At 42.2% G+C, this 23,756-nt stretch overlaps 1 protein-coding gene across 4 annotated transcripts in view; it reads right to left on the bottom strand.

Moving 5' to 3' along the window:
* Positions 1 to 624: 624 nt before the first annotated feature.
* The window catches only part of PSMF1 (proteasome inhibitor subunit 1), a 48,374-nt gene continuing 25,242 nt past the window's right edge, over positions 625 to 23,756 (bottom strand). The window contains exons 6-9 of one of the 4 annotated variants that reach the window (XR_004287531.1): positions 4,186 to 4,239; positions 3,304 to 3,462; positions 1,506 to 1,639; positions 625 to 903 (exon numbers count right to left, since the gene is read on the bottom strand). Coding sequence is in view for 2 of the 4 variants with exons in the window: in XM_032351146.1 (XP_032207037.1) it covers positions 2,740 to 2,791; positions 3,304 to 3,462; positions 4,186 to 4,239 (265 nt within the window). In the remaining 2 variants the exon portion in view is untranslated. Of the gene's footprint in view, positions 1,640 to 1,995; positions 2,792 to 3,303; positions 3,463 to 4,185; positions 4,240 to 23,756 lie in introns of those variants that run through there. The other 3 variants (XR_004287532.1, XM_032351147.1, XM_032351146.1) reach the window with 3 other exon arrangements.

Here is a 23,756-nt window from a genome sequence, read left to right as displayed (position 1 = left end):
CAGTTTGGAGAAGTCTAATAGTTCTTCAAAAAGTTAAACTGAATTGCCACACAATCGAGCAATTCCACTCCTAGGTATGTACCCAAGAGAAATGAAAATGTAGGTCTACACAAAGATCTGTACACAAATGTCCACAGCAGCATTGTTCACAAAGATGAAAAGTGGAAACAAACCAACAATTGTCCCTTAACTGCTAAGTGGCTAAAGAAAATGTGGTATATATTCACACAATGGAATATTATTTAGCCATCAAAAGGAATGCAGTGCGGACAACCTGCTACAGCATGGGTATGAATCTTGAAAATGCGAAGTGGAAGAAGCCAGGCACAAAACGCCACACATTGTGTGATTCTACTGAGAACTGTCCAGAACAGGCAAATCCTTAGAGAGAAAACAGACTATTGGCTGCCTGGGGCTGGAAAGTGGAGCCGTGGGGATGACCCTTAATAGGTACCAGGGGGTTTCTTTTTGAGGTGGTGAAATGTTTGGGAATTGATGTGGTGATAAATGCACAACATTGTGAATACACTAAAAACCACTGAATCGCACACTTTAAAAAGGTAAACTTTATGGGTATGTGAAGTGTATCTCAATAAAGCTGTTATATATAAAAAAAGGAACAGGTTATTAAGTGCTGATTTTATTGTTAAGGCTCCCACTTTCAAATTCCACAAGACATACCCGCAACCACTCCTGTTGGCTGCCTGGCGATTGCTGGCAGTTGGGAGGAGTGAAGTGGCCCAGACCACGAGCACAGACAACATGACCTGAAAGTTCCTGAAGGCCCCGTTCACTACCCCCGGCACAACTAAGACATTGTCTGTGTTCCTCAGTGTCCTTGATACAAGGAGATCCATGCAAAAAATGGATGGCTGATTCTGCAGATGACAGTCACTGAAGTTTCTGTTTTCAGAAAAGAGAATTATGTATAAGACCATCCTTTTGACCTTTGCTACTAGAAAACCTAAGTGGCAAATTCATTGTTCCAATCTTCTTTTCCTCGAATCATGGTTCTAAAGTGATCTACTTTCCCTGCTTGTCTGATGGTTTCTAGTATGGTGTTTCTTTAGATGCTTCCTTTCATGATAAAGGATGCCTGTGTGACCAAAGTGCCCCACGTCCTTTCCACAACAGGAAAAATCCAGTTCCAAAACAAAAACGTTCCACCCATGTGCAGGCCCGAGGAAGACTATGACTGATGGCTGCATCTGTAGCTCTGCCAAACCTCTGCATCTCTCTCCAGAGTAGAGACGTTCTAAAGCTGCCGAGGTGGTCTTTTAATAACTCGGTGCTTGAGATGGGGTCTGCCAGAAATGCTCACACTAGCCTCCCCACAGGCCCCAGCTCAGTTTATCCCTGACCCACACTCGGACAGGCATTCCCCAGCTAAGCATATTAGCAGACACCTCAGGAAGTCTCTGGTAGCCTACCCTCTGCCCATAGATAAACAGTATGCCCTAATATCAGGGAAAGAACCCAAGGAGCTGAGAAGTAAAAGGACCCACCCATGGCTGAAATGCTAGTTGTGGAGGGAAAGTGACTAATGCCTTGATCTCTTGCCTATGAGCCTGGTGCTCCATGGTGTTCTTTCCACTCCAGCACAGGGGTTCATCACTGACCACGTCTGTCAGGTCTCGGGCTGAAAAGGATCCGGAGAACACCAGAGGTCAGGCGGGCCTGGACAAAGGACACCGGCTTCCAGAGGCTGGGCTCCCTGCTCTTGCCAGAGTTCAATACCATACTCAGACAGAGCCCATGCTCCTTGGCTCTTCTTGGCCGGGCCCTGAGGGGCACAGAATTACTCTGTAGGTAAGTACCAGACAGAGCCTCGAAATTTCATTCCTTCCTTTGCCCCCATTCCTAGAGGTGGCCACACACAGAAGCAGACACCAGAATGTTTTAGAGTATGAAGGGTCCCCTCACATTTCATAGACAAGAAGAAGGCCCCGCAAGGGGAAAGCCCTTAGGGTCAACTCAGTAAGTTAGCGGCAGAAATGAGATCAGCCTTCAGGTCTGTTTATTCTGCTTCAAGGCTTCCACTGTCTAGGTACAGATGGACTGAGGACGCACACAGGCGGAACTAGGTCCCTTCTCGGAATGACGCAGGCTTTTTGCAATATGCCTGCCCTTGTGAAAGTCATCCTTGTGGCCCTACGGGGTTTTCAATCCCTCATTTTCGGCCTTGCAGCCACACTGGGACCCACCTGAGTGATGTCAGGAACCAGAAAGCAATTTATGAAGGGATGGGGCCTAAGAAACAAGAACAGACCCTGGGTAGGAGAAGAGTCATTTAGCCCCACAAAGATTTAAACTCTAAAGTCTCAGAAATGGAAAGAGCTGGGCAGTAAAGAACAGTGGGAGACTGGCAACATGATTTTTGTATTGACATTTGGTTCTTATAATAACATCCAAAATGTGTTCTGTTCTTATAGCGCTGCAGCTGGGACTGCATCGGGCTGAGGGCAGATGTTGCCGGAGTCTCTCTTGAGAAGTGTGGGGGAGCTGGTGGGGAGAGAGACGCACACATTGGTTTCTCTTTGGGACCTATATGCAGCTTGGTGGAGAGCTGCAGCAGGTGCCTTGGTTCTGACAGGGGGTGGGGAGGCAATCCCAGCCGGCCCGCAAACACATGGGCAGAGTCCCTCGCCCCCAGCCCTCAAGAACACAATTGCTGATGGGGCGGCGGTGGCAGCTCCAGGACAGTGGAGGGAAGGCTGGGATGTTACATTCTTGAGGCCTTCACAGGTACATGTCATCGAAGCCCGGCGGGGGGAGATGGTCTGGGTTGGGTCTGGAATGGAAAGAGGGGCTGGTGAGTTGGGAGTGATAGAGGGGCTGGGGCACACGGGCAGATGGGCCCTAAGAGCAGAGGGAGCCTGTCCTCCAGAACGAAGTGCTCTGTGGGCCGGAAGAGCATGTGCTCTACAGTCATGGCTTGAATCCTGACTCTCCCACCTGGGAGAAGTTAATTCATTTTTCAGGGCCTTGATTTCTACAGGATGTGAATGGAGTGTTGCTATCAGGATCCAGCGAGTTCCCGACACAGACTAAACTTCAGGAAGCGTGAGGAGCTCTTCCTCCTCTGAGTGCTCTCTGAAGGGGGCTGGAGGCAGGGAGGCACTGAGGGATGGGGAGCTCCAGGGAGGCATCAGGCAGGGGCCTGGATGAGGCCCCACTCCCTTGGATGGAAGGGGGATGGAGCCAGGGGCACCTCTGCGCCTGCAGTCAGACCCCTTGTTCCTGCAAAGCTGAGCGGAGCTGCCATCAGGCCCTGCTTCGCAGCAGGCCCGAGTAAGTACCTACCCAGATGGACTGGTCCCAATGGGTCCAAAGGGGTCAAAGCGTGCTCCTGGGGGCACAGCGCCTGGAGGAAGACGGTTTGGGAGGCCTGAGGATGGGTCAATGAGTGCTCTTGGGAAGCCAGTTCTCAGGGGATCCACAATCATGCCACCTCTCCGACACCTGAGGCAAGAAGAAAAGACAGGTGAGCAGGTGTGGCAAGAAGCTGCTGAAGAAGAGGCGAAGGAGGTGAGAGTGGACGAAGAATGCCCCGACAGCTCCTCTGGACAGCTCAAGCAGACAGAGACAGAGGTGGCTGGTTACCTGAGTGCCAGCAGGAAGCGGGCAAGAACAAGAGCACACCAAAAGCACACTTTTCCTGGAGCACGCGGCCTGTCCTTTGAGATCTCCAGGCTCCCTGAACCCACAAAACAGAGATTGCTGCCATACCCTACATCTAAGGGGGACAATTTGAACAAGAACAGGTGCCAAAACTTGCCAAGGTCAATGCAGAACATCTCAAGGCTCTGCAGGGCACTACTTTAGGTCTACAGACTAGTAGTAGCAGTGAGACGATTCATGACGCTGGCTTTCCTGTGGTTTCCTTAGAGGGCCTCCAGGTGATCCATAGATCACTCCACCACTAGGGCCAGGGGGGCCAGCAGGTGACAGAAGAGACTTGCCTGCCCAGCTTGCTCGGCCCTGCCCAGCAGCAGAGATCTCCACAAACCTCCAGGTACGGCAGAGCCAAAACAGGAGCAGGGACTTCACAGCTGCTCAGCAACAGTGGCCTCCTTCACCCCAAAGGAAGACTGACACAAAGCTCTAAGATTAGAAGATGAGCCGGGGCTGAAAAGTCACAACAGAAGTAGGGTGTGTTGCTGCCCCCTCCCCAGCAGCACTCACCCGAAGGGGTCCAGGTCCTCTCCCCCGACAGCAAACGGGCCCAGGGGATCACACCTGAAACAAACAAGGGGCAATTACCACAAGTCCCAAAGCAGTCAGGCGCCTGGGTTCCCAGGGGCTTAAAGCCAACGCCTGTGGGGTCACAACGACACTCCCAGGTATGAGGACAGGGGACACCCCTACCTGAGACCATTAAACAAGGGACACTTCAAAGTGGTCTTCCACACAGACTAACGCTGATAATGAACACAAAGCGAGGAGGATCCGCTTATAAATAATTAAATAAATAAAAATATTAACCATGGTATCCTCCAGATAAATTTTGTTTACACTTTTCTCAAGTTCCTAAACTTTATGTAAAGAACCAAGAACTTTTAGCTCAGAAAATACCCGAACACTAAAACCAGAGCTCCAAGACTAAGATTTGAGAGCTTTCAGGATGGAGTAAGATGGGTGACCACAAAGCCAGAACAGGGCTCCGCAGCCTTTTTCCTTGATGGCCTCTATGTGACACTTCAATCCCACAGACCCCGTGTGTCTGCTTACACATTGCAGTCCATGGAGGGCAAAAAACCACTGCCCCCCGAAGAGTTTTTCACCCCCACATCAAAAGCCCATTTTTGCTCTCACTGGGAATGCGCAGGCTAGGATCATTAAGCGAGGGCGTGCTTTCTGGAGGCTATTCTATACTGGCTAACATATAGATCATAATAAGCATCTTTCAAAAGTCTTAGGTATCTTTACACTTTTTGACACAACAGTTTCATATCTAAGTCTCCATCTCAAAGAACACATCATTCAAATTAAAGTATCACCACAGACTTTAATCAAGGGAACTGGAATTGGCCTAAATAGGGACCAGTTAGACACGTTAGTTTATCGCTGAATGCAATTATGGAGACAATGTTCTTAGTTTTAAACTGATATGAAAAAATATTTATGCTCTAGTGTTAACTGCGTGGGGGAAACGGACAGTCTAGGAGTAGCCTAGGAAATCAACCATGAGAAATGTGTGTGTGGGTGTGTATGTATAAATAAAACTAGAAAGAAGCACATAGAAAATATAAACAGCGATACTTACTCCTGGAATGATTATCTTTACTCTTTCCTGTTTTTTTCTTTAAAGGATATGGATATAATAAAACAAAAAAGATTTAGAATTTGCAGAATTATGCTTTGAAGTCTGATGGAGTCCTAGAGAGTGATATGAGCCAGGCAGTTCTGAGGTTGGTGGGGGGTAGGGGTGTTTCTGCCAGACCTTTGGAGCTAAACAGCAGCTAATATATGCTTACAGGTAAGGGACCATTATTAAAGAACTGGGGGAAAAAATCCAAAAGGAGGTGTTTCTTCAGTTGGTTTTGCCTAATACGCTGGAAGGGATACTGTGATTTAGGTAGACATGGCTAGGTTTCCAAGGGAAGTAATTCTTCCTGACCTAGATGACTGTTCCCAAGTCATGGTTCATGGAGCTGATGGTGGAAGTTTCTGGTGACCTCTGTTACCTGCCACCCTGGATACACCCGTGTGCTAGAGAGCTGTGAGCATCTTACCTACTATTCCCATGCCCTGCCCTGCTACAGAACAGCAAACAAAAGGAGCCTCTAATGACCACAAAAATGCCTGGCAGAACACAGCCATTATTCTTCTCGTACTTCAGACTTCTCTCTTTCTGTCCCTGGGCCACAGAGCGTGGGGCAGGGAGAACAATGGAGGCTGGAAAGGCAGCTGCTGGGCCCAACCTGATCACTGGGTACTTGAAATTGTCACAACACTCATGCCTCACTTCAGGTCAGGTTTTGCTAAGGAACAAGGTTTGGCACCAGTCTCATGGGAAAAAAAAACAAAAAACAAAACAAAACAAAAAACTTTGGTTTTCAGAGCTCTTTTGATATCAGAATTGTACATAAAAGATTGTAGGCCCACAGAAGTAAAAATTCTCCTTCTCATCCCTGTTCCCCAGGCTCCTAGGTCTTCTACAGATGACTAAGGTATCAGTTTCTTATATGTTCTTCCAAGGACACTCTGCATACAGAGTGAGCAAATATGTATCTCTCCTACTTTTTTAACAAATGGATGTGCCGAGCTCCTTACATACATTATCTTATTTCGTCTTTGCATCAGGCCTCTGAGTACACATATTTTTATTCTTATTTTACAGATGAGGAAACAGGCTCAGAGAAGCAAGGCTTCTTATACAAGGCCACAAAGGTAGTAAGGGCCAACACGATATTCATGCCAGGTCTGCCTAACTTCAAAACCCATGCTTTTTAAACTAATGTGTTGAGACCATTTATATTTAATGTGATTTTATGTGAGATGTTTAGATTTATATCTACCATATATTGTTTTCCAATCTTCTGTTTTCCTCTCTCTTTTTATTCAATTTGAGTGTTTCTGACTAGATCTCTTTGTAGACTTTTTTCCCAAATAGTTGCTCCAAGGATTGAATACACATACTTAACTTCTTCAGTCTACTTAGAAATAGTATTTTACCATTTCAAGTAGAAGGCTGAGACCATACAGCATATATAGGTCCATTTATCCTCCTCCCTTTATGCTACAGTTGATCCATATTACACAACATACATTGAGATGCCACGATTTTTGCTTTCAACTTTAACACATTTTTGAGAATTCAAGAGGAGAGCGGTCAATTACATTACCCAGACATTTACCATTTTTGGTAAATTGCTTTTCCTTCATTCCTGATGTTCCACGTCTCCATCTGGTATCATTTCCCTTCTATCTGAAGAACTTCCTTTGGCAGTTCCTTTTGCGAAGAGTTGTTGACTATGAATTCTCTTCGTTTCCTTTCACTGAGAATATTTTAATATCCTTCAGAAATAAAGTAAAATATTTGCTGGATACAGAATTCTGGGTTAACAATTCTTTTTTCTCCACACTTTAAGAACACTGATCTACTTCTTCCTGGTGTCCATGATTTCTGATGAGAAATCGATATTCAAGTTCTTGTTCTTCTATAAGCAAGTCATTGTTTTTCCTTAGACACTTTCATTTTTTCTTGGTTTTTAGTTTTCAGGAGTTTGATTACATTTCCATGCATGGAATTCCTTGGGTTTATCCTATTTAGGGTTTGCAGAGTTTTTTGAATTTGTGGGTTTATGTCTTTTGCCAAATCTGGCAAGTGTTCAGGCATCATTTTCTTCAAGTAATTTTTCTGTACTATACTCTTTCTCTTTTTCTTAGACTCAAATCATCCCAATGTTAGACCTTTCATAATTCACTCACAAATCCCTGAAACCTCATTTTTAAATCTTTTTTTTTTTTTTCCCCTCTGTGTTCAGACGGGATAATTTCTAGTGCTCTATTTTCAAGTTCACTCTTTCTTCTATTATTTAACCACTCATCCAGTGAGGTTATTTTGATTATTTTATTTTTCAATTCTAAAATTTCCATTTGGTTCTTCATCATATCTTATTTCTTCACTGAGACCAATTATTCCACTTATTTCAAGACTGTTTGCCCTCACTTGGAACATTTTTATATAGCTGCTTTGTATCTTTGCCAAATAATCCCAACATCTGTGTCATTTCAGAGCTGGCATCTGTTGTCTTTTTGTCCGTTGAAGTTTTCTTGGTTCTCTGTATGCCCAATAATTCAGGATTGCATCCTGCATAGTCTGAACATTTGTTATGAGGCTCTGGAGGCATCCTGCTATTTTTATTTTAGCAGGCAACCAACATAGCTGGGTTCAGGATCCAAATTCTCATTTTAATGTCAGTTGTTTTCAGAGCCTTTTGCTGTGCCCTTTAGTTCTATACCACGTATGTGCTACACTGTCTGAACCACCTTGGCAGTTCTACTCGAACTTTAATGTGCAGATGAATCAGTGTGGGATCTTGCTAAAGTGCAGGTTTTAATGCAGAAGACCAAGAACGGGACTTGAGATTCTGCATTTTTCACAAGTTCTCAAGTGACCCGATTTTGTTACTCTGGGGAACACAAATGTCTAGGCCCATCGGGGTACAAGTTCAGCTGGGAAATTTTGGTGTGTTGTATGTATTCTGTTCTGTTAAGTGTGGAAACCTAGGATTGGGGACATGGGGATGCTGAGAAGTGTAGAAAAAAGTGCGTATACATGCTCATGTGGAGCACAGTTATAGCATTCTAAGCAAATGGGCCACTAACCCTTTCCTTTTCCCCACCCTGAGGAAATCCCGTGAGTTTAAGGATGAACTGGGAACTGATACTGCATTTAGGCTAGGTGAACAAAGATTTTAAAAACAAAACAAAAAAAATGCACAAATTATACTAACAAACTTAGAAAAATGTTACCATAATCTAACGCAATGATTCTTACTGCTGTTTTTCTAGTCTTCTTCCATAAATATGCTTTTATGAAATTGTAATTTTAGACCCTACTGTTTTCCTCCACTTACGTCCTGTATTTCCCAAGTTGTCTGTCTTTGCTATTGACATTTTTAATGACCAAGTAATAATCATTCAAGTGAAGCAAATTTTTAAAAATTTATGCTTCTACTGTAGGTACTGGTATTGCTTCTGGTCTGTGTAACTATAAATAATGGTGTGAGTAATAATTTTTCTGTACATGTTTTTTTCCTGTCAGAAATCAGTAACTGTTATCCTCTGCCTGTCACACCACTGTGTGGTGGGGGCAAATCTGTTTCTCTGCTCAAAAGATAGAGGAGTTGTATTTAGGAGCCTCAGCTGCATCTGACTTAGACAATTTAGAAGGTGAGATCTGGGTCCTGCAAGCTGAGGAGATTCAAGTAAGATCTGACATTGAGCTGATGCAGGAATGGGGAACTCTTAAGAATCCTAGGGAAGGGAAGATGTATACTGCATTTGGGAGGCCAAAAGGTAGGCTGTGGTAGTAACATTTCTAGAAATGGCCCCTTTCAGTATTCCACACTGCCTAATCCCCAGAACCCGTGTTATGAGATGAGGAATCAATCTTGTGATTGTGTTATGTAAAATGGCACAGCTGACTTCAAAATAGGGATGATCTGAATGGGCTAATGTACTCATATGAGCCCTTAAAAAGTAGAAAACTCTCTCTAGCTGGCAGCAAAGGAGAAGTTGGAGGGGGAGAGTCAAAGCATGAGAAAGGCTTGACAAATTATTGCTGGCTTTGAAGATGGAGGAGGCCATGTGAGAAGAGATGTCGGAAGTCTTCAGGAGCTGAGAGAGAGGCCCTCAGCCAACAGCCAATGTTGGGGTTGGAATGGGGACCTCAAGTCATACAAAACAAGGAACTGAATTTGAGTTCAGTCAGCTTACAAATGTTATTGGGATCATGCATTTCTAATTAATTTGAAAGAAAATGGAGACTAATTCCAGCAATATGGCAAGGATAGGGAAACATCAAAATATAGCGGAAATGCCAAGTAGTTACAACTGTTTAGGAGGGCAACTGGGCAACATCAAAATCTTGAAAAACAGGCTTAGTCCTTAATGGAGTAATTCTACTTACAGCAATATATGCTATGGAAATAATTCAGAGATGTGCTCCAAGTCTGGAAGTACGTTCACTGAGGTGTTAGCTGTGGTAATCCCAAATCAGAAGTGACTTTGGCAAAAATACCCCAGATGCATCATCCTTGATTTGTCTCCCCTTTGTTAAGCCAACCCATCAGCAAATCCTGTCAGGTGTAGCTCCAAATATACCCAAGATCATCTGCCTTGTCTGCCATTTACTACCTACCACCACAGTTTCTTGCCTGAGTGCCTGTGTCAGCTCCTGACCTCATCTTCCTGTTTCTACTCTTGACCCTTTGTGATCCATTCTCTACAAAGGAGCCAGAGAGATTAAAAAATAAAATGTAAACAGTATGAAGCCTCTCTATTGTTAAACACACCCAGGGGTTCCTACTGCTTCTGATCTTGCCCCCAAGGCTCTGCATGCCCTGGTCCGTGCTTACCCCTACAGGGTCATCACCTATCTCTCTACCCCACCAATTTACTGAGCTCCAGCCACACTATTTTCTCTTTGTTCTCGGAACAGTCTAAGACAAGACTGTTTCTTTTGAAATGACTGCTGACATGCATGTTGCAAGGAGGAAATACTAGGGCTGAATCCTGCTCCAATGTCTGTGCTGTGTTGGTTTGGGTAAGTTAATTAACCTCTCTGTGCCTCAGTTTTCTTCTCTGTAAAATGGAGGAATTTCATTATGAGGAATTAGGAGTTTCATTAGGAAGAATAAGACAGATTACAAAGTAAACTTAATGTAACTACTTGGCACATAGTAAGGGCTTATTAAATATTAATAGTTGTCAGAACCTAACTTCTTCCTCAAAAGCAAAGTCAGTGGTTCAAGGGGTCCCAATCAGAATGCTTTCCACCCCAAATGTTCTGACGGCTCCCATTACCCAGGATCAAATATAGCTCCTTAGCCCACAGGGGCCCTCGTAATGTGTTCCTTACATTCCCCTATTCCTTCCACATGCCATTACAGGTAAATATAATGGCCCTATTCCCTCCCTTGCTGCCCCCCAACACACACACACACACACACACACACACACACACACACACACGAGATGATTTCATAGCCTCATTTATACCCACTGTCCCCACAACAATGCATGCCAATTACTCCCAATACCACAAAATTTGTATTAGTCCTTAAAATTTAACCCATCAAGCATTATCTCTGTGAAACCTTTACTTCTATCTTGTACCAATCAGTCCTTCAGAATAATCACCTTTTTCTGTGCTTCAGCAGACCTCAGAAATATGTCACTGTTTTTAAAAGACTTATGATCTGGAATGAACAGGGCCATCAGCCCGGATTGACTGTGAACTCCTTGAAGGCTGGGTCCATACCTCGTCATGTAATTCCAGTGCCCGGTACAGTGCTCGACACACAAGCAACATTTAAACAGACCTACTCGGAAATGAGAAACTGTGAGAAGGTCAAAGGAAAGGTTTTAGAGTTAGACCCAAGTTCAAATTCTGGCTTCACCACCTAACAGCTGTTTGATTTAGGGCAGGAAATGAAACTTCTAAGCCCTAGCTTTCTCTCCTGCGAAATTTGACAACACTATTTCTCAAGGCTGTTTTAAGTATTAAATGAGAATGTTTACAAAAGTGTAACACCTGGTACATAATGAAGAGTTTAATTAAGTGGTATCTAATATTCTATTATTATATCACAACTTCTGCTTTATACTGGTTATGATCAAGTTACTTATTATACATGAACATCAGTTTCCGTACTTGTAAAATAGGGACAGCCCTTATCAATCTCTCGGGATTAAGAGGATTAAATAAGAGCATATGGATGTTTCATATGGACGAAGGCCCAGCTTATTGCTTGCAATAGCTGACACTCAACTAGTAGAGGCTGTATAATTATTATTGAGCTAACCTGACCATCCATGGGAAAAACTGAAAAGATCAAGTTTATTTGGCTCTAAGAGGAAAAGCAAAGAAGGCAAATTTTAAGAACAGGAAATAATAGCTTCATGAGTAGTGAAAAATGAAAATTTAATTATTAAGGTGGCATAGGTAGAGGATAATTCTTTTCAAAATATGGTGCTGGATCAACTGGATAGCAATACAGTAAAATATCAACCTATCTTGTTCCACACATAAAAATTAATTTCAAATGGATTATAAATCTAAATACAAAAGGTAAAACAAAGCATCCAGAAAATATGAGAAATACTTCATGACCTTAGGGTAGGGCAAAGATTTCTCAACAGATAAAAAAAATTACCACCAAACTTTAAAGGAAAACATTGATAATCTAGATTACATAGAAATGAAAAACATTTTAATTTAAAAAACCACTGACAGGGTGAAAAGGCAAGCTACACAGGGAGGATATTTGTAATACATTTATCTGACAAAAGACCTAAAATCCAGAATATATAACCAATGCCTACAAATCACAGAAAGACCAAACAACAAAAGAGAAAAATGAGCAAGAGATGTGAAAGACTCCTCAGCAAAAGGGGATGGCTAAAAGAGCTTATAAACATTTTTTTAACAAGAAAAAGAAAGGATGCAAAACGTCCTCCATAGAATCCTGGGGGAGTGGTCCCTGAAACTCTTTCACTTCGGGGGGTCCATGAGATCAAAGCTATTTCATCTTAGAAGCTATGTACTTTTTTCCACTGTGTTGAATCTGCACTGATGGTAAAAAAGTGGTGGTGAGGAAAACCACTGAGGCCTTAGCATAAATCCCAGCAGTGGCCCCGAACTAGCTGTGAGTGTGCGCTCCCTGGTCAGCCATCAACGATGCACTATGCACATCCAGTGTCACTTTAGAATGTTCTCGATGAGGTAGTAAAAAATTACCAAGTGTTCTAAAACTGCCATCTTTGAACACACCTCTTTTTCCTATTCTATGTAATGAGATGGGAAACAGGCATAAAGCACTTCTGCGGCATAGAGAAGTACAATTGTACTTATCAATACTTTTGCACTTAGGCTGCCAGCTCAACTGGCCATTTTTTTTCACGGAAAACCACTCTTACTTGAAAGAATGACTAACAGAAAAACCATGGCTATTCAGAGTTTTTTTGTTGTTTTTTTTAAATTTAAGACATTTCTTAAAACAATGTGAGACTGTTACCGCAAGGAAAGCAACTGACATTATTACTAATGATAAAACGAAGCTTTCAAGTGAAAATCAGCAATTTGGAAGTTTGTATTAAAATCTGATGGCCTCCCAGTACTGATGGTGATGAGACGGGTAATATTAATAAATGTGATTTGATATTGGATAGTGGTCAGCCTTTAGCAGAACTATATAACTCAGTGAACCAGTATTTCCCAAATGATCAATATACCATCTTCCAATATCATACCTGGGTTAAAGATCCACTCAAAGGACATGACAGAGCAGTGGATTTAATTTTTTAGTGTTTAAGATTTCATTTATTTATTTACTTATAGTGTGAGTGAGCAGGGGGAGGGGCAGAGGGAGAAACAGAGAGTGAATCTCAAGCAGTTTCCGCACTGAGCACAGAGCCTGACATGGGGCTCGATCCCATGATCCTGAGATCATAACCTTGAGCCAAAATCCAGAGTCGGATGCCCAACTTACTGAGCCACCCAGGCACCCCTGAAAACATTATTAAACCACTCTTTTATCTAATAACTATCTTGATAAGGCTTCAACAAAAACGTCACTGCCTGCAAACTAAATGCAGAAGCAGAAATGAGAATCTTGTCTTCCATGCCGATGATAAAAAGGTCTACAACAACGTGAAAGTCATTCTCACCAAATTTTTATGTTTGAGGAAAAAAATAGGTATTTTTGTAAAAACTTGTAATGGGTTCATTATTGTTACTTTTAAGTGAATGAATAAATGTGTATTTTTAACATTTTAGCTATAATATCAAATATGGTAAAATGTTGACTGATAGAACCCAAACAAGAACTCTCTTTTTTAAAAGATTTTATTTATTTGAGAGACAGCAAGAGAGAGAGAGAGAGCATGAATGGGGGTAGGGGTAGAGGGAGAAGGAGAAGCAGACTCCCCACTGAGCATGGAGCCCAATGCAAGACTCGATCCCCAGACCCCAGGATCATGACCTGAGCTGAAGGCAGAAGACACTAAACCAACTGAGCCACTCAGGTGCCCCAAGAACTCTTTAATAATTCAAAATTTAATAATTCTTCCTCAATAATTCAGAATTCAAGAGGGTTTTCTGAGATGAAAAATGTTGAGATCTGCCACTATGGAAAATATAACTCAAATGAAGCAGAAGAAAAAACTATATACAGATGCATATAGCTTTACTATTTAAAATGAAAAATTGAACATGCTTAAAATATCCCATGGAAGTTAGGCAAACTATAGCATATCAGCAAAATAAAATATCAGATACTAAAAAAGATAGATTCAGCACTTTAGTAAACAGGTTATGAAATTTTAAAAAGAAAATGCAGAACACAAAATACTGGAAACATTAAAAGTATGTAAAGACAGGCTGATTGGTACTGAAAATGAATCTTGAATGACAAGAGCTCTGTATCTAAGGATTTATTTTTAGTGAAGCCTGTTAAGCGTAGGAAAAGCTGGTTTTTCAAAAGAGCGAATAGGATTTGGGGCATACAGTCTGCCTGAGGACAGATGGAGTAAAGGGAAATGGGTTAGAATAGCAAGACAACAACAACAAAAGTTAGGCTTAGATTAAAAAAAAAAACAACCAAAAAAACCTTCCCTTACAGATGGGCTGTTTTCAGTAATTCTTCCCCCTAGAGATCTCAGGAGTAGGACAGTCCTACTTTTCACCATCAACTCTCCACCACAATGGAATGTCCTCTCCACCTGTACTGCGGGCTGAGAAGCAGCCTGCGTCACGCCCAGTATCCTCTGACAAACTCCGGGTACACATCTCCACACATTTAGGGAAGCAGATCTCTTTCTGTCCCAAGATGGACACCCTATGTGTTTGCTTTTGGAGATTTCCAGGGGTGGGCTACACAAGATGGGGTGTGGAAAGCAAGCAGGGAGACATGGAACCGTGTCCTCTGTGAAGGAGGCAGAGGCTGACTATTTCCCACTCCGAGTACAAGCCTCGGCTGTTCCCGTGATGGGCTAATTAACACCCTGCCGCAGCCAGATGGGCCGGCTCCTGTGCCGCTCTTTCCCTCCTTCCTGCCCTACAGCCCCACCCCCCGCCAAATCCTGCATTTGAGGAAAAAACAAAAAGGTGAAAGTGTGAGTGCTGGTTGCCCAGCAACCTGGTGGGGGGGGCTCTAATAAAGGAATCGGTGTCATCACAGACATCTGTGCCAACAGAGGAGGAAGGGGGCTGGCAAGGAGGGCGGGTGGAGGGGGGTGAGCGGCTGACAAAAAGCCTCCTAAACATTCTGCCTCTTCTCTGACCATCTCTCACGTAATGCAGTGTCCCAGTCCTGGGAGAAAGACTGGCTTGAGAAAGACCTAATTGAGGGATGGCAAGGGGATGGATTTCTCTCCACACTGTGCACTCACTATACTGGATTTGTACATAAATTGATTATCGCATAAACTAAAACTGAAGGGTACAGTGGGGAAAGCACGGGCAGAGTTAGACCCACAGAAGGCGCAGACTGGGCCCAGCCTTCCCCCTTCCGGTTAGGTAAGGCTGGGAAGCCACGCTACTTTCTTATCTACCGACCCCTCCCGTGTAGTGCACGGATGCTACGGACCTTCTCACGGGCCTGTCTGGAAGATGAGTCACCGTAAATGAAAGCACCTGGTTCGGCGGTCAACACGGCCGACAACCAAGAAATGGCAATCACCACTCTCCTTGATAAATGCAGCCAATGTTGATGATAAAGAGACCATGTCTGTTAAGGGGCTGGGCCTAAACGCAGTCATCCCACACAACCCCAGGTCCATACTCTCACAGCTTAAGTGGCTCCACAGCATCAAATCCTTTTGTGGGGGTAAGATGCTAGGTATTTGGGAGGACCGTCCACTCATTACACCTTCAGTCTGGTTTTGATCTCCACTTGCTATCTGAATGGGGTCCACTGAGTATTTAGCTAACCTTTACTATATTCTGAGCAATGAATTCAACACATGACATCCATTACATATCAATCCTAAGAGACCCTGCAGACTGGCATAACAATTCTCAAGGCGCAGATGAGGAGACCAAGGTGCTCCCAGAGGCTACATGTGCTCACCAAGGGAGAGGTCAAGCTACAAGGTCAGGGTTTGAATCTAGCTGATCGACCTCCAAAGCCTGTGCTCCAGACTGCCATATAATATTCTCTCGTTGATATGGGGGAGGTGGGTGGGGTGGCAGGAAAAAAGGGACCAAGTCCCACATGCTAAGAGTGGCATGTGGAAACAATGAGTCTCAGCTTTCTGTCTTACTGCTGCCCCCCTCCCCACCCCCACCATTCCATTTGGCTCTACTCACTTCTTACCTTTCCAGGGCTCTGCACAGGCCAGGCCTTCATGCTGGGACACCCTCCCTATCCCACTCTGAACTGGCTAACGCATCCTCCTCATTCTTTAGGAGCCTGCCGAGAGGTCAGCCCCTCCTTGGGGAAGCCTTCCCTGAACACCAAGTGTGGTTCAGGCTCCTCTTCTATGTGCTCCCTAGTACGCTGTCCCTCCCTGATGAGAGGACAGCAGGAGCAGATGGCATCACGGGTCTTCACGAAGCACCTATGGCTGGATCTAGTGTCACACACCTAGTGAGCTCAAGAAATACTCTGGACTTAAGAACCTAAGTGGTTCCTTAGCATCTACATTTTCAAATACCTTTCATTTTAAAATAAAGAGTCATGAGAAGTTGGAAAAAGAGTGCAGAGAAATCCTGCGCACCTTCACCCAGTTTTCTCCAAGTGATACCACCGCAAAGCTCCCCTCATGCTACCTCGCCCACCTTCATAGTCGCACCTAGAGCCTGCCCCCATCCCTAGCCTCCTGCAAACACGGATCTATTTAGCACATCTACTAATAGTGTCATTCTGAAAGTTTTGTGAAGGTGGAATCATACAGTTTGTAACCTTTTGGAATTGGCTTTTTCTTACTCCTTTCTTTACCTTGTGGAGTATTCCTCGGGCAGCACCACAGCGTGCGTAACCTCTCACCAACTCAGGGACATCTGAATTGCTTCCAGTTTTTGATTATTACAAATAAAGCTGCTATGAACATCTGTCTATAGGCTTCTGCGTGGGCATAATTTTTGTTTCTTGACGATAAATGCCTAGGAGTGCAATTCCTAGATCTTCATAGGAAGTGTTTGCTTAAGAAACGGCCAATGTTCTTGAGTGGCCATACCATTTTACATTCCCACCACCTCAGTAAGAGACTGAGATTCTCTGCACTGTCTCCAGCATTTGGTATCATTTTTATTTTTAATTTTAGCCAGTCTAATAGGTGTGAAGGATTTCACTGCTTAATTTCCATTTCCCTAATGGCTAATGGTGCTGAATACCTTTTCATGCTTCACATGCTCTGTGCCATCTGTGTATCCTTTCAGTGTGCCATCTCTTCACATCCTTGTCCCATTTTCTTTTTTTCTTTTTTTTTTATTTCTTTTTTATTTTTTTAGATTTTATTTATTTATGGACAGACAGAGATCACAAGTAGGCAGAGAGGCAGGCAGAGAGAGAGAGAGGAGGAAGCAGGCTCTCCGCTGAGCGGAGAGCCCGATGTGGGGCTCGATCCCAGGGCCCTGGGATCATGACCTGAGCTGAAGGCAGAGGCTTTAACCCACTGAGCCACCCAGGCGCCCCCCTTGCCCATTTTCTGATTGGATTTTTTTTTTAAACCCATGGAGTTTTGAATGTTCTGTATCTTCCTAGACACAACTGCTCTGTCAGATGTGTGGTTTGTAAACATTTCTCCCAGCCTGTAGTTTATGTTCTCATTCTCTAACAGGGTCTTTCATAGAGCAAAAACATTTTTAATTTTGATGAAGTACAATTTAACCATGTCTACTACAGATTGTGCTTTTAGTGTCTTACAAATGCTTCAGCAAGCCCTATATCCAAAAGAGTTTCTCCTGTGAGTTCTAAAATGTTGTAGCATGAAGTTTCACATTTAGATCTGTGATCCTATTTGAGTTACCAGCTCAAATTCATTCTGAGCTCTGGGCTGGTAACCCTTGCTGAACTCATGATTATTACTGTTGCTACTGCTATTATTTGGTAGATTCCCTGAGATTTTCTATGTAGACCACGGTCATCTGCAAACACGAACCGTTTTATTTCTTCCTCTCTTATCTGTATCCTTTTATTTAATTTTATTTCTCATCTTAATGTGGTAGCAAAACTTTCAGTACTATGATGAGTAAGACTGGTAAGAGTGGATACCTATGCCTTGTTTCTAACGGGGGGGAAGTATTCAGCAGTTTATTTTAAATAAATCACTTCTGCTGGTATGATGATGAACCCATAAAATACAACTTAGGTACTAACAAACTACTCTCTAGTTGAAGGTAAGACACAAAAGTCTCAATCATGAGCAATTATCAATTTTCTTGTAGTCTGAACCCAGAGACCTCATTTCTGTTGTTATATGTTCACATTTCCAATAAAGCCAAGGCAAGGCTAGGACTTTTTTTTTTTTTAACAGTTTACTGAGATAATATTTCACATATAACAAAATTCACCAAGTTATATTATACAGGGAAATGGCCTTTAGATGTTCACAGAGTGTGCAAATATTCTTATTAGGATATTTTCTTCACCTGGGCGCCTGGGTGGCTCAGTTGCTTAAGCGACTGCCTTCCGCCCAGGTCACGATCCTGGAATCCCAGGATCGAGTCCCACATTGGGCTCTCTCCTTGGCAGGGAGGCTGCTTCTCCCTCTGATCTCTGCTCTCTCATGGTCTCTCTCTCAAATAAATAAACATAATCTTTAAAAAAAAAAAAAAAAGAATATTTTCTGCACCCAAAAGGAAACTCTGTACCAATTAGCAGTCATTCCCTATTCATGCCCACCAATCCCTCCACCTCGGTTCCTGGCAATGACTTATCTTCTTTCTGTGTGTATGGATTTGCCTATTCTGAACAATTCACATAAAATCATACAATATGTAGATCCTCTCACTCAGCAAATGTTTTCAAGGTTCACACGGGTTGTGACATCCATCAGTAGTTCATCCTTTTTTTACTGGTGAATAACTTTCACTGTACACACTTGTCACTTTGTAGATCTGATCATCAGCTGATGGGTATTTAGGCTGTTTCCACTTTTTGGCCAATATGAATATACTATGGACATTCACATACAGAAGTCGTACATGTTATTTCACTGTGGTGTGGAGTTCCATTTCCCTGATGATTAATGATTTTGAGCATCTTTCACATGCTCATGGGTTACTTTAGCTATTCTGAACCACTTTTAAACTGGGCTTTTTTATTACTGAGTTGTAAGGCTTATGTATTCTCGATACAAGCCTACAGTCAACTATGATTCATAAATGCTATCTCCCATTCTGTGGGTTATCTGTTCACTTTCTTTTATTTATTTATTTATTTTCAGCATAACAGTATTCATTATTTTTTCACCACTCCCAGTGCTCCATGCAATCCGTGCCCTCTATAATACCCACCACCAGGTACCCCAACCTCCCACTTCCCCACCAATTCAAACCCCTCAGATTGTTTTTCAGAGTCCACAGTCTCTCATGGTTCACCTCCCCTTCCAATTTCCCCCAACTCCCTTCTCCTCTCTATCTCCCTATGTCCTCCATGCTATTTGTTATGCTCCACAAATAAGTGAAACCATATGATAATTGGCTCTCTCTGCTTGACTTATTTCACTCAGCATAATCTCTTCCAGTCCCGTCCATGTTGCTACAAAAGTTGGGTATTCGTCCTTTCTGATGGAGACATAATACTCCATAGTGTATATGGACCACATCTTCCTTATCCATTCGTCCGTTGAAGGGCATCTTAGTTCTTTCCACAGTTTGGCGACCGTGGCCATTGCTGCTATAAACATTGGGGTACAGATGGCCCTTCTTTTCACGACATCTGTATCTTTGGGGTAAATACCCAGGAGTGCAATGGCAGGGTTATAGGGAAGTTCTATTTTCAATTTCTTGAGGAATCTCCACACTGTTCTCCAAAGAGGCTGCACCAACTTGCGTTCCCACCAGCAGTGTAAGAGGGTTCCCCTTTCTCCACATCCTCTCCAACACGTTGTTTCCTGTCTGTTAAATGTGGCCATTCTAACTGGTGTAAGGTGATATCTCAATGTGGTTTTAATTTGAATCTCCCTGATGGCTAGTGATGATGAACATTTCTTCATGTGTCTGATAGCCATTTGTATGTCTTCATTGGAGAAGTGTCTGTTCATATCTTCTGCCCATTTTTTTATATGATTGTCTGTTTTGTGTGTGTTGAGTTTGAGGAGTTCATTATAGATCCTGGATATCAACCTTTTGTCTGTACTGTCATTTGCAAATATCTTCTCCCATTCCGTGGGTTGCCTCTTTGTTTTTTTGACTGTTTCCTTTGCTGTGCAGAAGCTTTTGATTTTGATGAAGTCCCAAAAGTTTATTTTCGCTTTTGTTTCCTTTGCCTTTGGAGACATATCTTGAAAGAAGTTGCTGTGGCTGATATCAAAGAGATTACCGCCTATGTTCTCCTCTAGGATTCTGATGGACCTGTCTCACGTTGAGGTCTTTTATCCATTCTGAGTTTATCTTTGTGTACGGTGTTAAGAGAATGGTCGAGTTCCATTCTTCTACATACAGCTGCCCAGTTTTCCCAGCACCATTTATTGAAGAGATTGTCTTTTTTCCACTGTATATTTTTTCCTGTTTTGTCGAAGATTAATGGACCATAGAGCTGAGGGTCCATATCTGGGCTCTCTACTCTGTTGCACTGGTCTATGTGTCTGTTTTTATGCCAGTACCATGCTGTCTTGGTGATCACAGCTTTGTAATAAAGCTTGAAATCAGGTAACGTGATGCCCCCAGTTTTATTTTTGTTTTTCAACATTTCCTTAGCGATCCATACAAATTGGAACCAGCGATTCTGGTTCCAATTTGTATGGAACCAGAAGATTGCCTCTTCTGGTTCCATACAAGTTTTTGGATTATTTGCTCGAGCTCTTTGAAGAATACCGGTGGAATTTTGATCGGAATGGCATTAGAAGTATAGATTACTCTGGGCAGTATAGACATTTTAACAATGTTTATTCTTCCAATCCAAGATGGAATGGTCTTCCATCTTTTTGTGTCTTCTTCAATTTCTTTCATGAGTGTTCTGTAGTTCCTTGAATACAGATCCTTTACCTCTTTGGTTAGGTTTATTCCCAGGTATTTTATGGTTCTTGGTGCTATAGTAAATGGAATAGATTCTCTAATTTCCCTTTCTGTATCTTCATTGTTAGTGTATAAGAAAGCCACTGATTACTGTACATTGACTTTGTATCCTGCCACGTTGCTGAATTGCTGTATGAGTTCTAATAGTTTGGGGGTAGAGTCTTTTGGGTTTTCCATATAAAGAATCATGTCATCTGCGAAGAAAGAGAGTTTGACTTCTTCATTGACCATTTGGATACCTTTTATTTCTCTTTGTTACTGCTGTTGCTAGGACTTCTAATACTATGTTGAACAAGAGTGGTGAAAGTGGGCATCTTTGTTTTGTTCCTGATCTCAACGGGAAGGCTGCAAGCTTTTTCCCATTGAGGATGATATTTGCTGTGGGTCTTTCATAGATTTTATGAAGTTCAGGAATGTTCCCTCTATCCCTATACTCTGAAGCGTTTTAATCAGGAACGGATGCCGGATTTTGTCAAATGCTTTTTCTGCATCTGTTCACTTTCCTGACTATCCTTTGATGCACAAAAGGTTCTAATTTTGACAAAGTCCAATTTGTGCTTTTGGTGTTGTATCTAAGAAACTACTGTCGAGGTCATAAAGATTTATTCCTGCCTTCTTCTAGGAGTATTACAGTTCTCTTATGCTTAGGTCTATGATCCATTTTAAGTCCATTTCTGTGTGAGGAAGGGGTCCAACTGCATCCTTTTGCCTGTGGACATAGAGTTGTTTCAGCACCATTTGAAAAGACTATTATTCCCCCACTAAACTGTTTTGGCGCACTTGCTTAAATCAATTGCCCATGGATGTATGGGTTTATCTCTATTTTTTTTTAAGATTTTATTTATTTATTTGACAGAAAGAGAGAGATCACAAGTAGGCAGAGAGGCAGGCAGTGGGGGTCGGGGGAAGCAGGCTCCCTGCTGAGCAGAGAGCCCCATACAGGCCTCCATCCCAGGACCCTGAGATCACGACCTGAGCCAAAGGCAGAGGCTCAACCCACTGAGCATCTAGACACCCCTAGTTTATTTCTAGATCTCAATTCTATTCCTTTGGCTTTACATTTCTATCCTTATTTCAGTACCACACTGTCTTGACGACTTGTAGCTTTGTAATAAGTTTTAAAATTGGAAAGTGTGAGTCTTTTTTCTTTTTCAAAATTGCTTTGGTTATTCTGGTTCTCTTGGATTTTCCATATGAATTTTAGGATCAGCTTGACAATTTCTGAAAACAAAAACAAAAACAAAAACCCCAGAAAACAAAAAACCTACAAACAAGAAACTCTGGGATTGGGATTGCACTAAATACGTATATCAATTTGGAGAATATTGCCTATATTGATTCTTCTTATCTATGAACACAGATGTGTTTCCATTATTTAATCTTAATTTCTTTCAAAAATGCTTTGTAATTCTCAGTGTACAAGTTAATTTTTGTTAAATTTATTAAGTATTTTTTTTCTTTTGGGGGTTATTATAAATGGGATCATTTCCTTAATTTTCATATTATTCCTTACTCATGTACAGAAATACAACTGATTTTTGTTTTTTGATCATGTATCCTGTCACACTGCTGACATTGTTTATTTTAAAAGTCTTTTAGAAGATTCCTTCGGATGTCCTATATATGAGATTTCAGGTAAAATAGTTTGTTTACATCTTCCTTTTTAATCTAGATACTTCTCCTTTTTCTCAAGTGATTGTCTTGACTAGAATCTCAAGTATGATGTTGCATAAAAGTAACAAGAGCAGACATTCTTGTCTTACTCCTGATCTTTGGGGTAAAGCATTTAGTCTTTCTTCCTTAACTAGGATATTAGCTGTGGGTTTTCTGCAGATGCTATTTATTGAGTAAGAAACTCCTTCTATTGCTAAATGCTTTTATTCTGAAAGAGTGTTGGATTTTGTCAAACGCTTTTTCTCTACTGAAATGAACATGTGGTTTTGTCCTTTGCTCCATTAATGTGGTATGTTACACTAACTTATTTTCAGATGTTAAACCAACCATTTCTGGGATAAATTTCTTTTGGTCATGGTATATAATCCTTTTTCTACGTTGCCGGATTTATTTTGCCAGTATTTTGTTGAGGATTTTAAAATCTATATTCAAAAGGGATACTGGTTTGTAGCTTTCTTCTGAGGTCTCTGGTTTTGGTATCAGGGCCCCACAGATCCAGACAGACAAGGTCAAACACTGTATTTAGTTGATATAACTCTTTTAATAACAGCCCTGCTCTCCCTTTTTTCCTCATGCCATTCATGTGACAATGAAAACAAGGTTAATTTATCCTGTAAAAAATGTTCAGTTTTTTAAAATGTTCCAGTTTTGGCTGCAACACATGTATCCTCAGGTGTCTATTTAACTCATTCTTCTATCTCTCATGCTTCTTTTCATCTGAGAGTTAGATCTAAACCCAGGTTGCTGTGTACTTACTGCTGCATCATATCAGAAAGCACTTAATGTCTGGCTACACCATTTTTAGTGTTAAGATTGATCTATGGGCTCAGGTGTTATCAGCCTGGATCTATTCTTTATAAAGTTCTCCATCAGCCTGCTACCTAAGGGTTTCAGCAAACGCTGATGATTTGTGCCTAGGTACGTTCTTTCAGGAGATGTTGCAAAATGGTTATTTTTGATTCTTTCAATTCTTCCAAGGTTAGGAAGTTTTATCTTCACAATTAAAAACTCCAGGTCTGATTCCTAGTTAGGGTGGCAGAGCCTCGAGGTGCTGCTGTGGAAGCCCTGGGGGGATTCTTGCTTGCCTCTGTGGTTGGAGGATCCTCACAGCACTTGAGGTGGACGCCAGAGACAAGGCACATTCTACATAATGAGTTCTACATTAGAA

This window comes from Mustela erminea, chromosome 7 (genome assembly GCF_009829155.1).
Source record: "Mustela erminea isolate mMusErm1 chromosome 7, mMusErm1.Pri, whole genome shotgun sequence".
In the NCBI taxonomy this organism is placed as follows: Eukaryota; Metazoa; Chordata; class Mammalia; order Carnivora; family Mustelidae; genus Mustela; species Mustela erminea.
The sequence above is the reverse complement of the archived record's forward strand: the minus strand, read 5'-3'. Positions and strand labels throughout refer to the sequence as shown.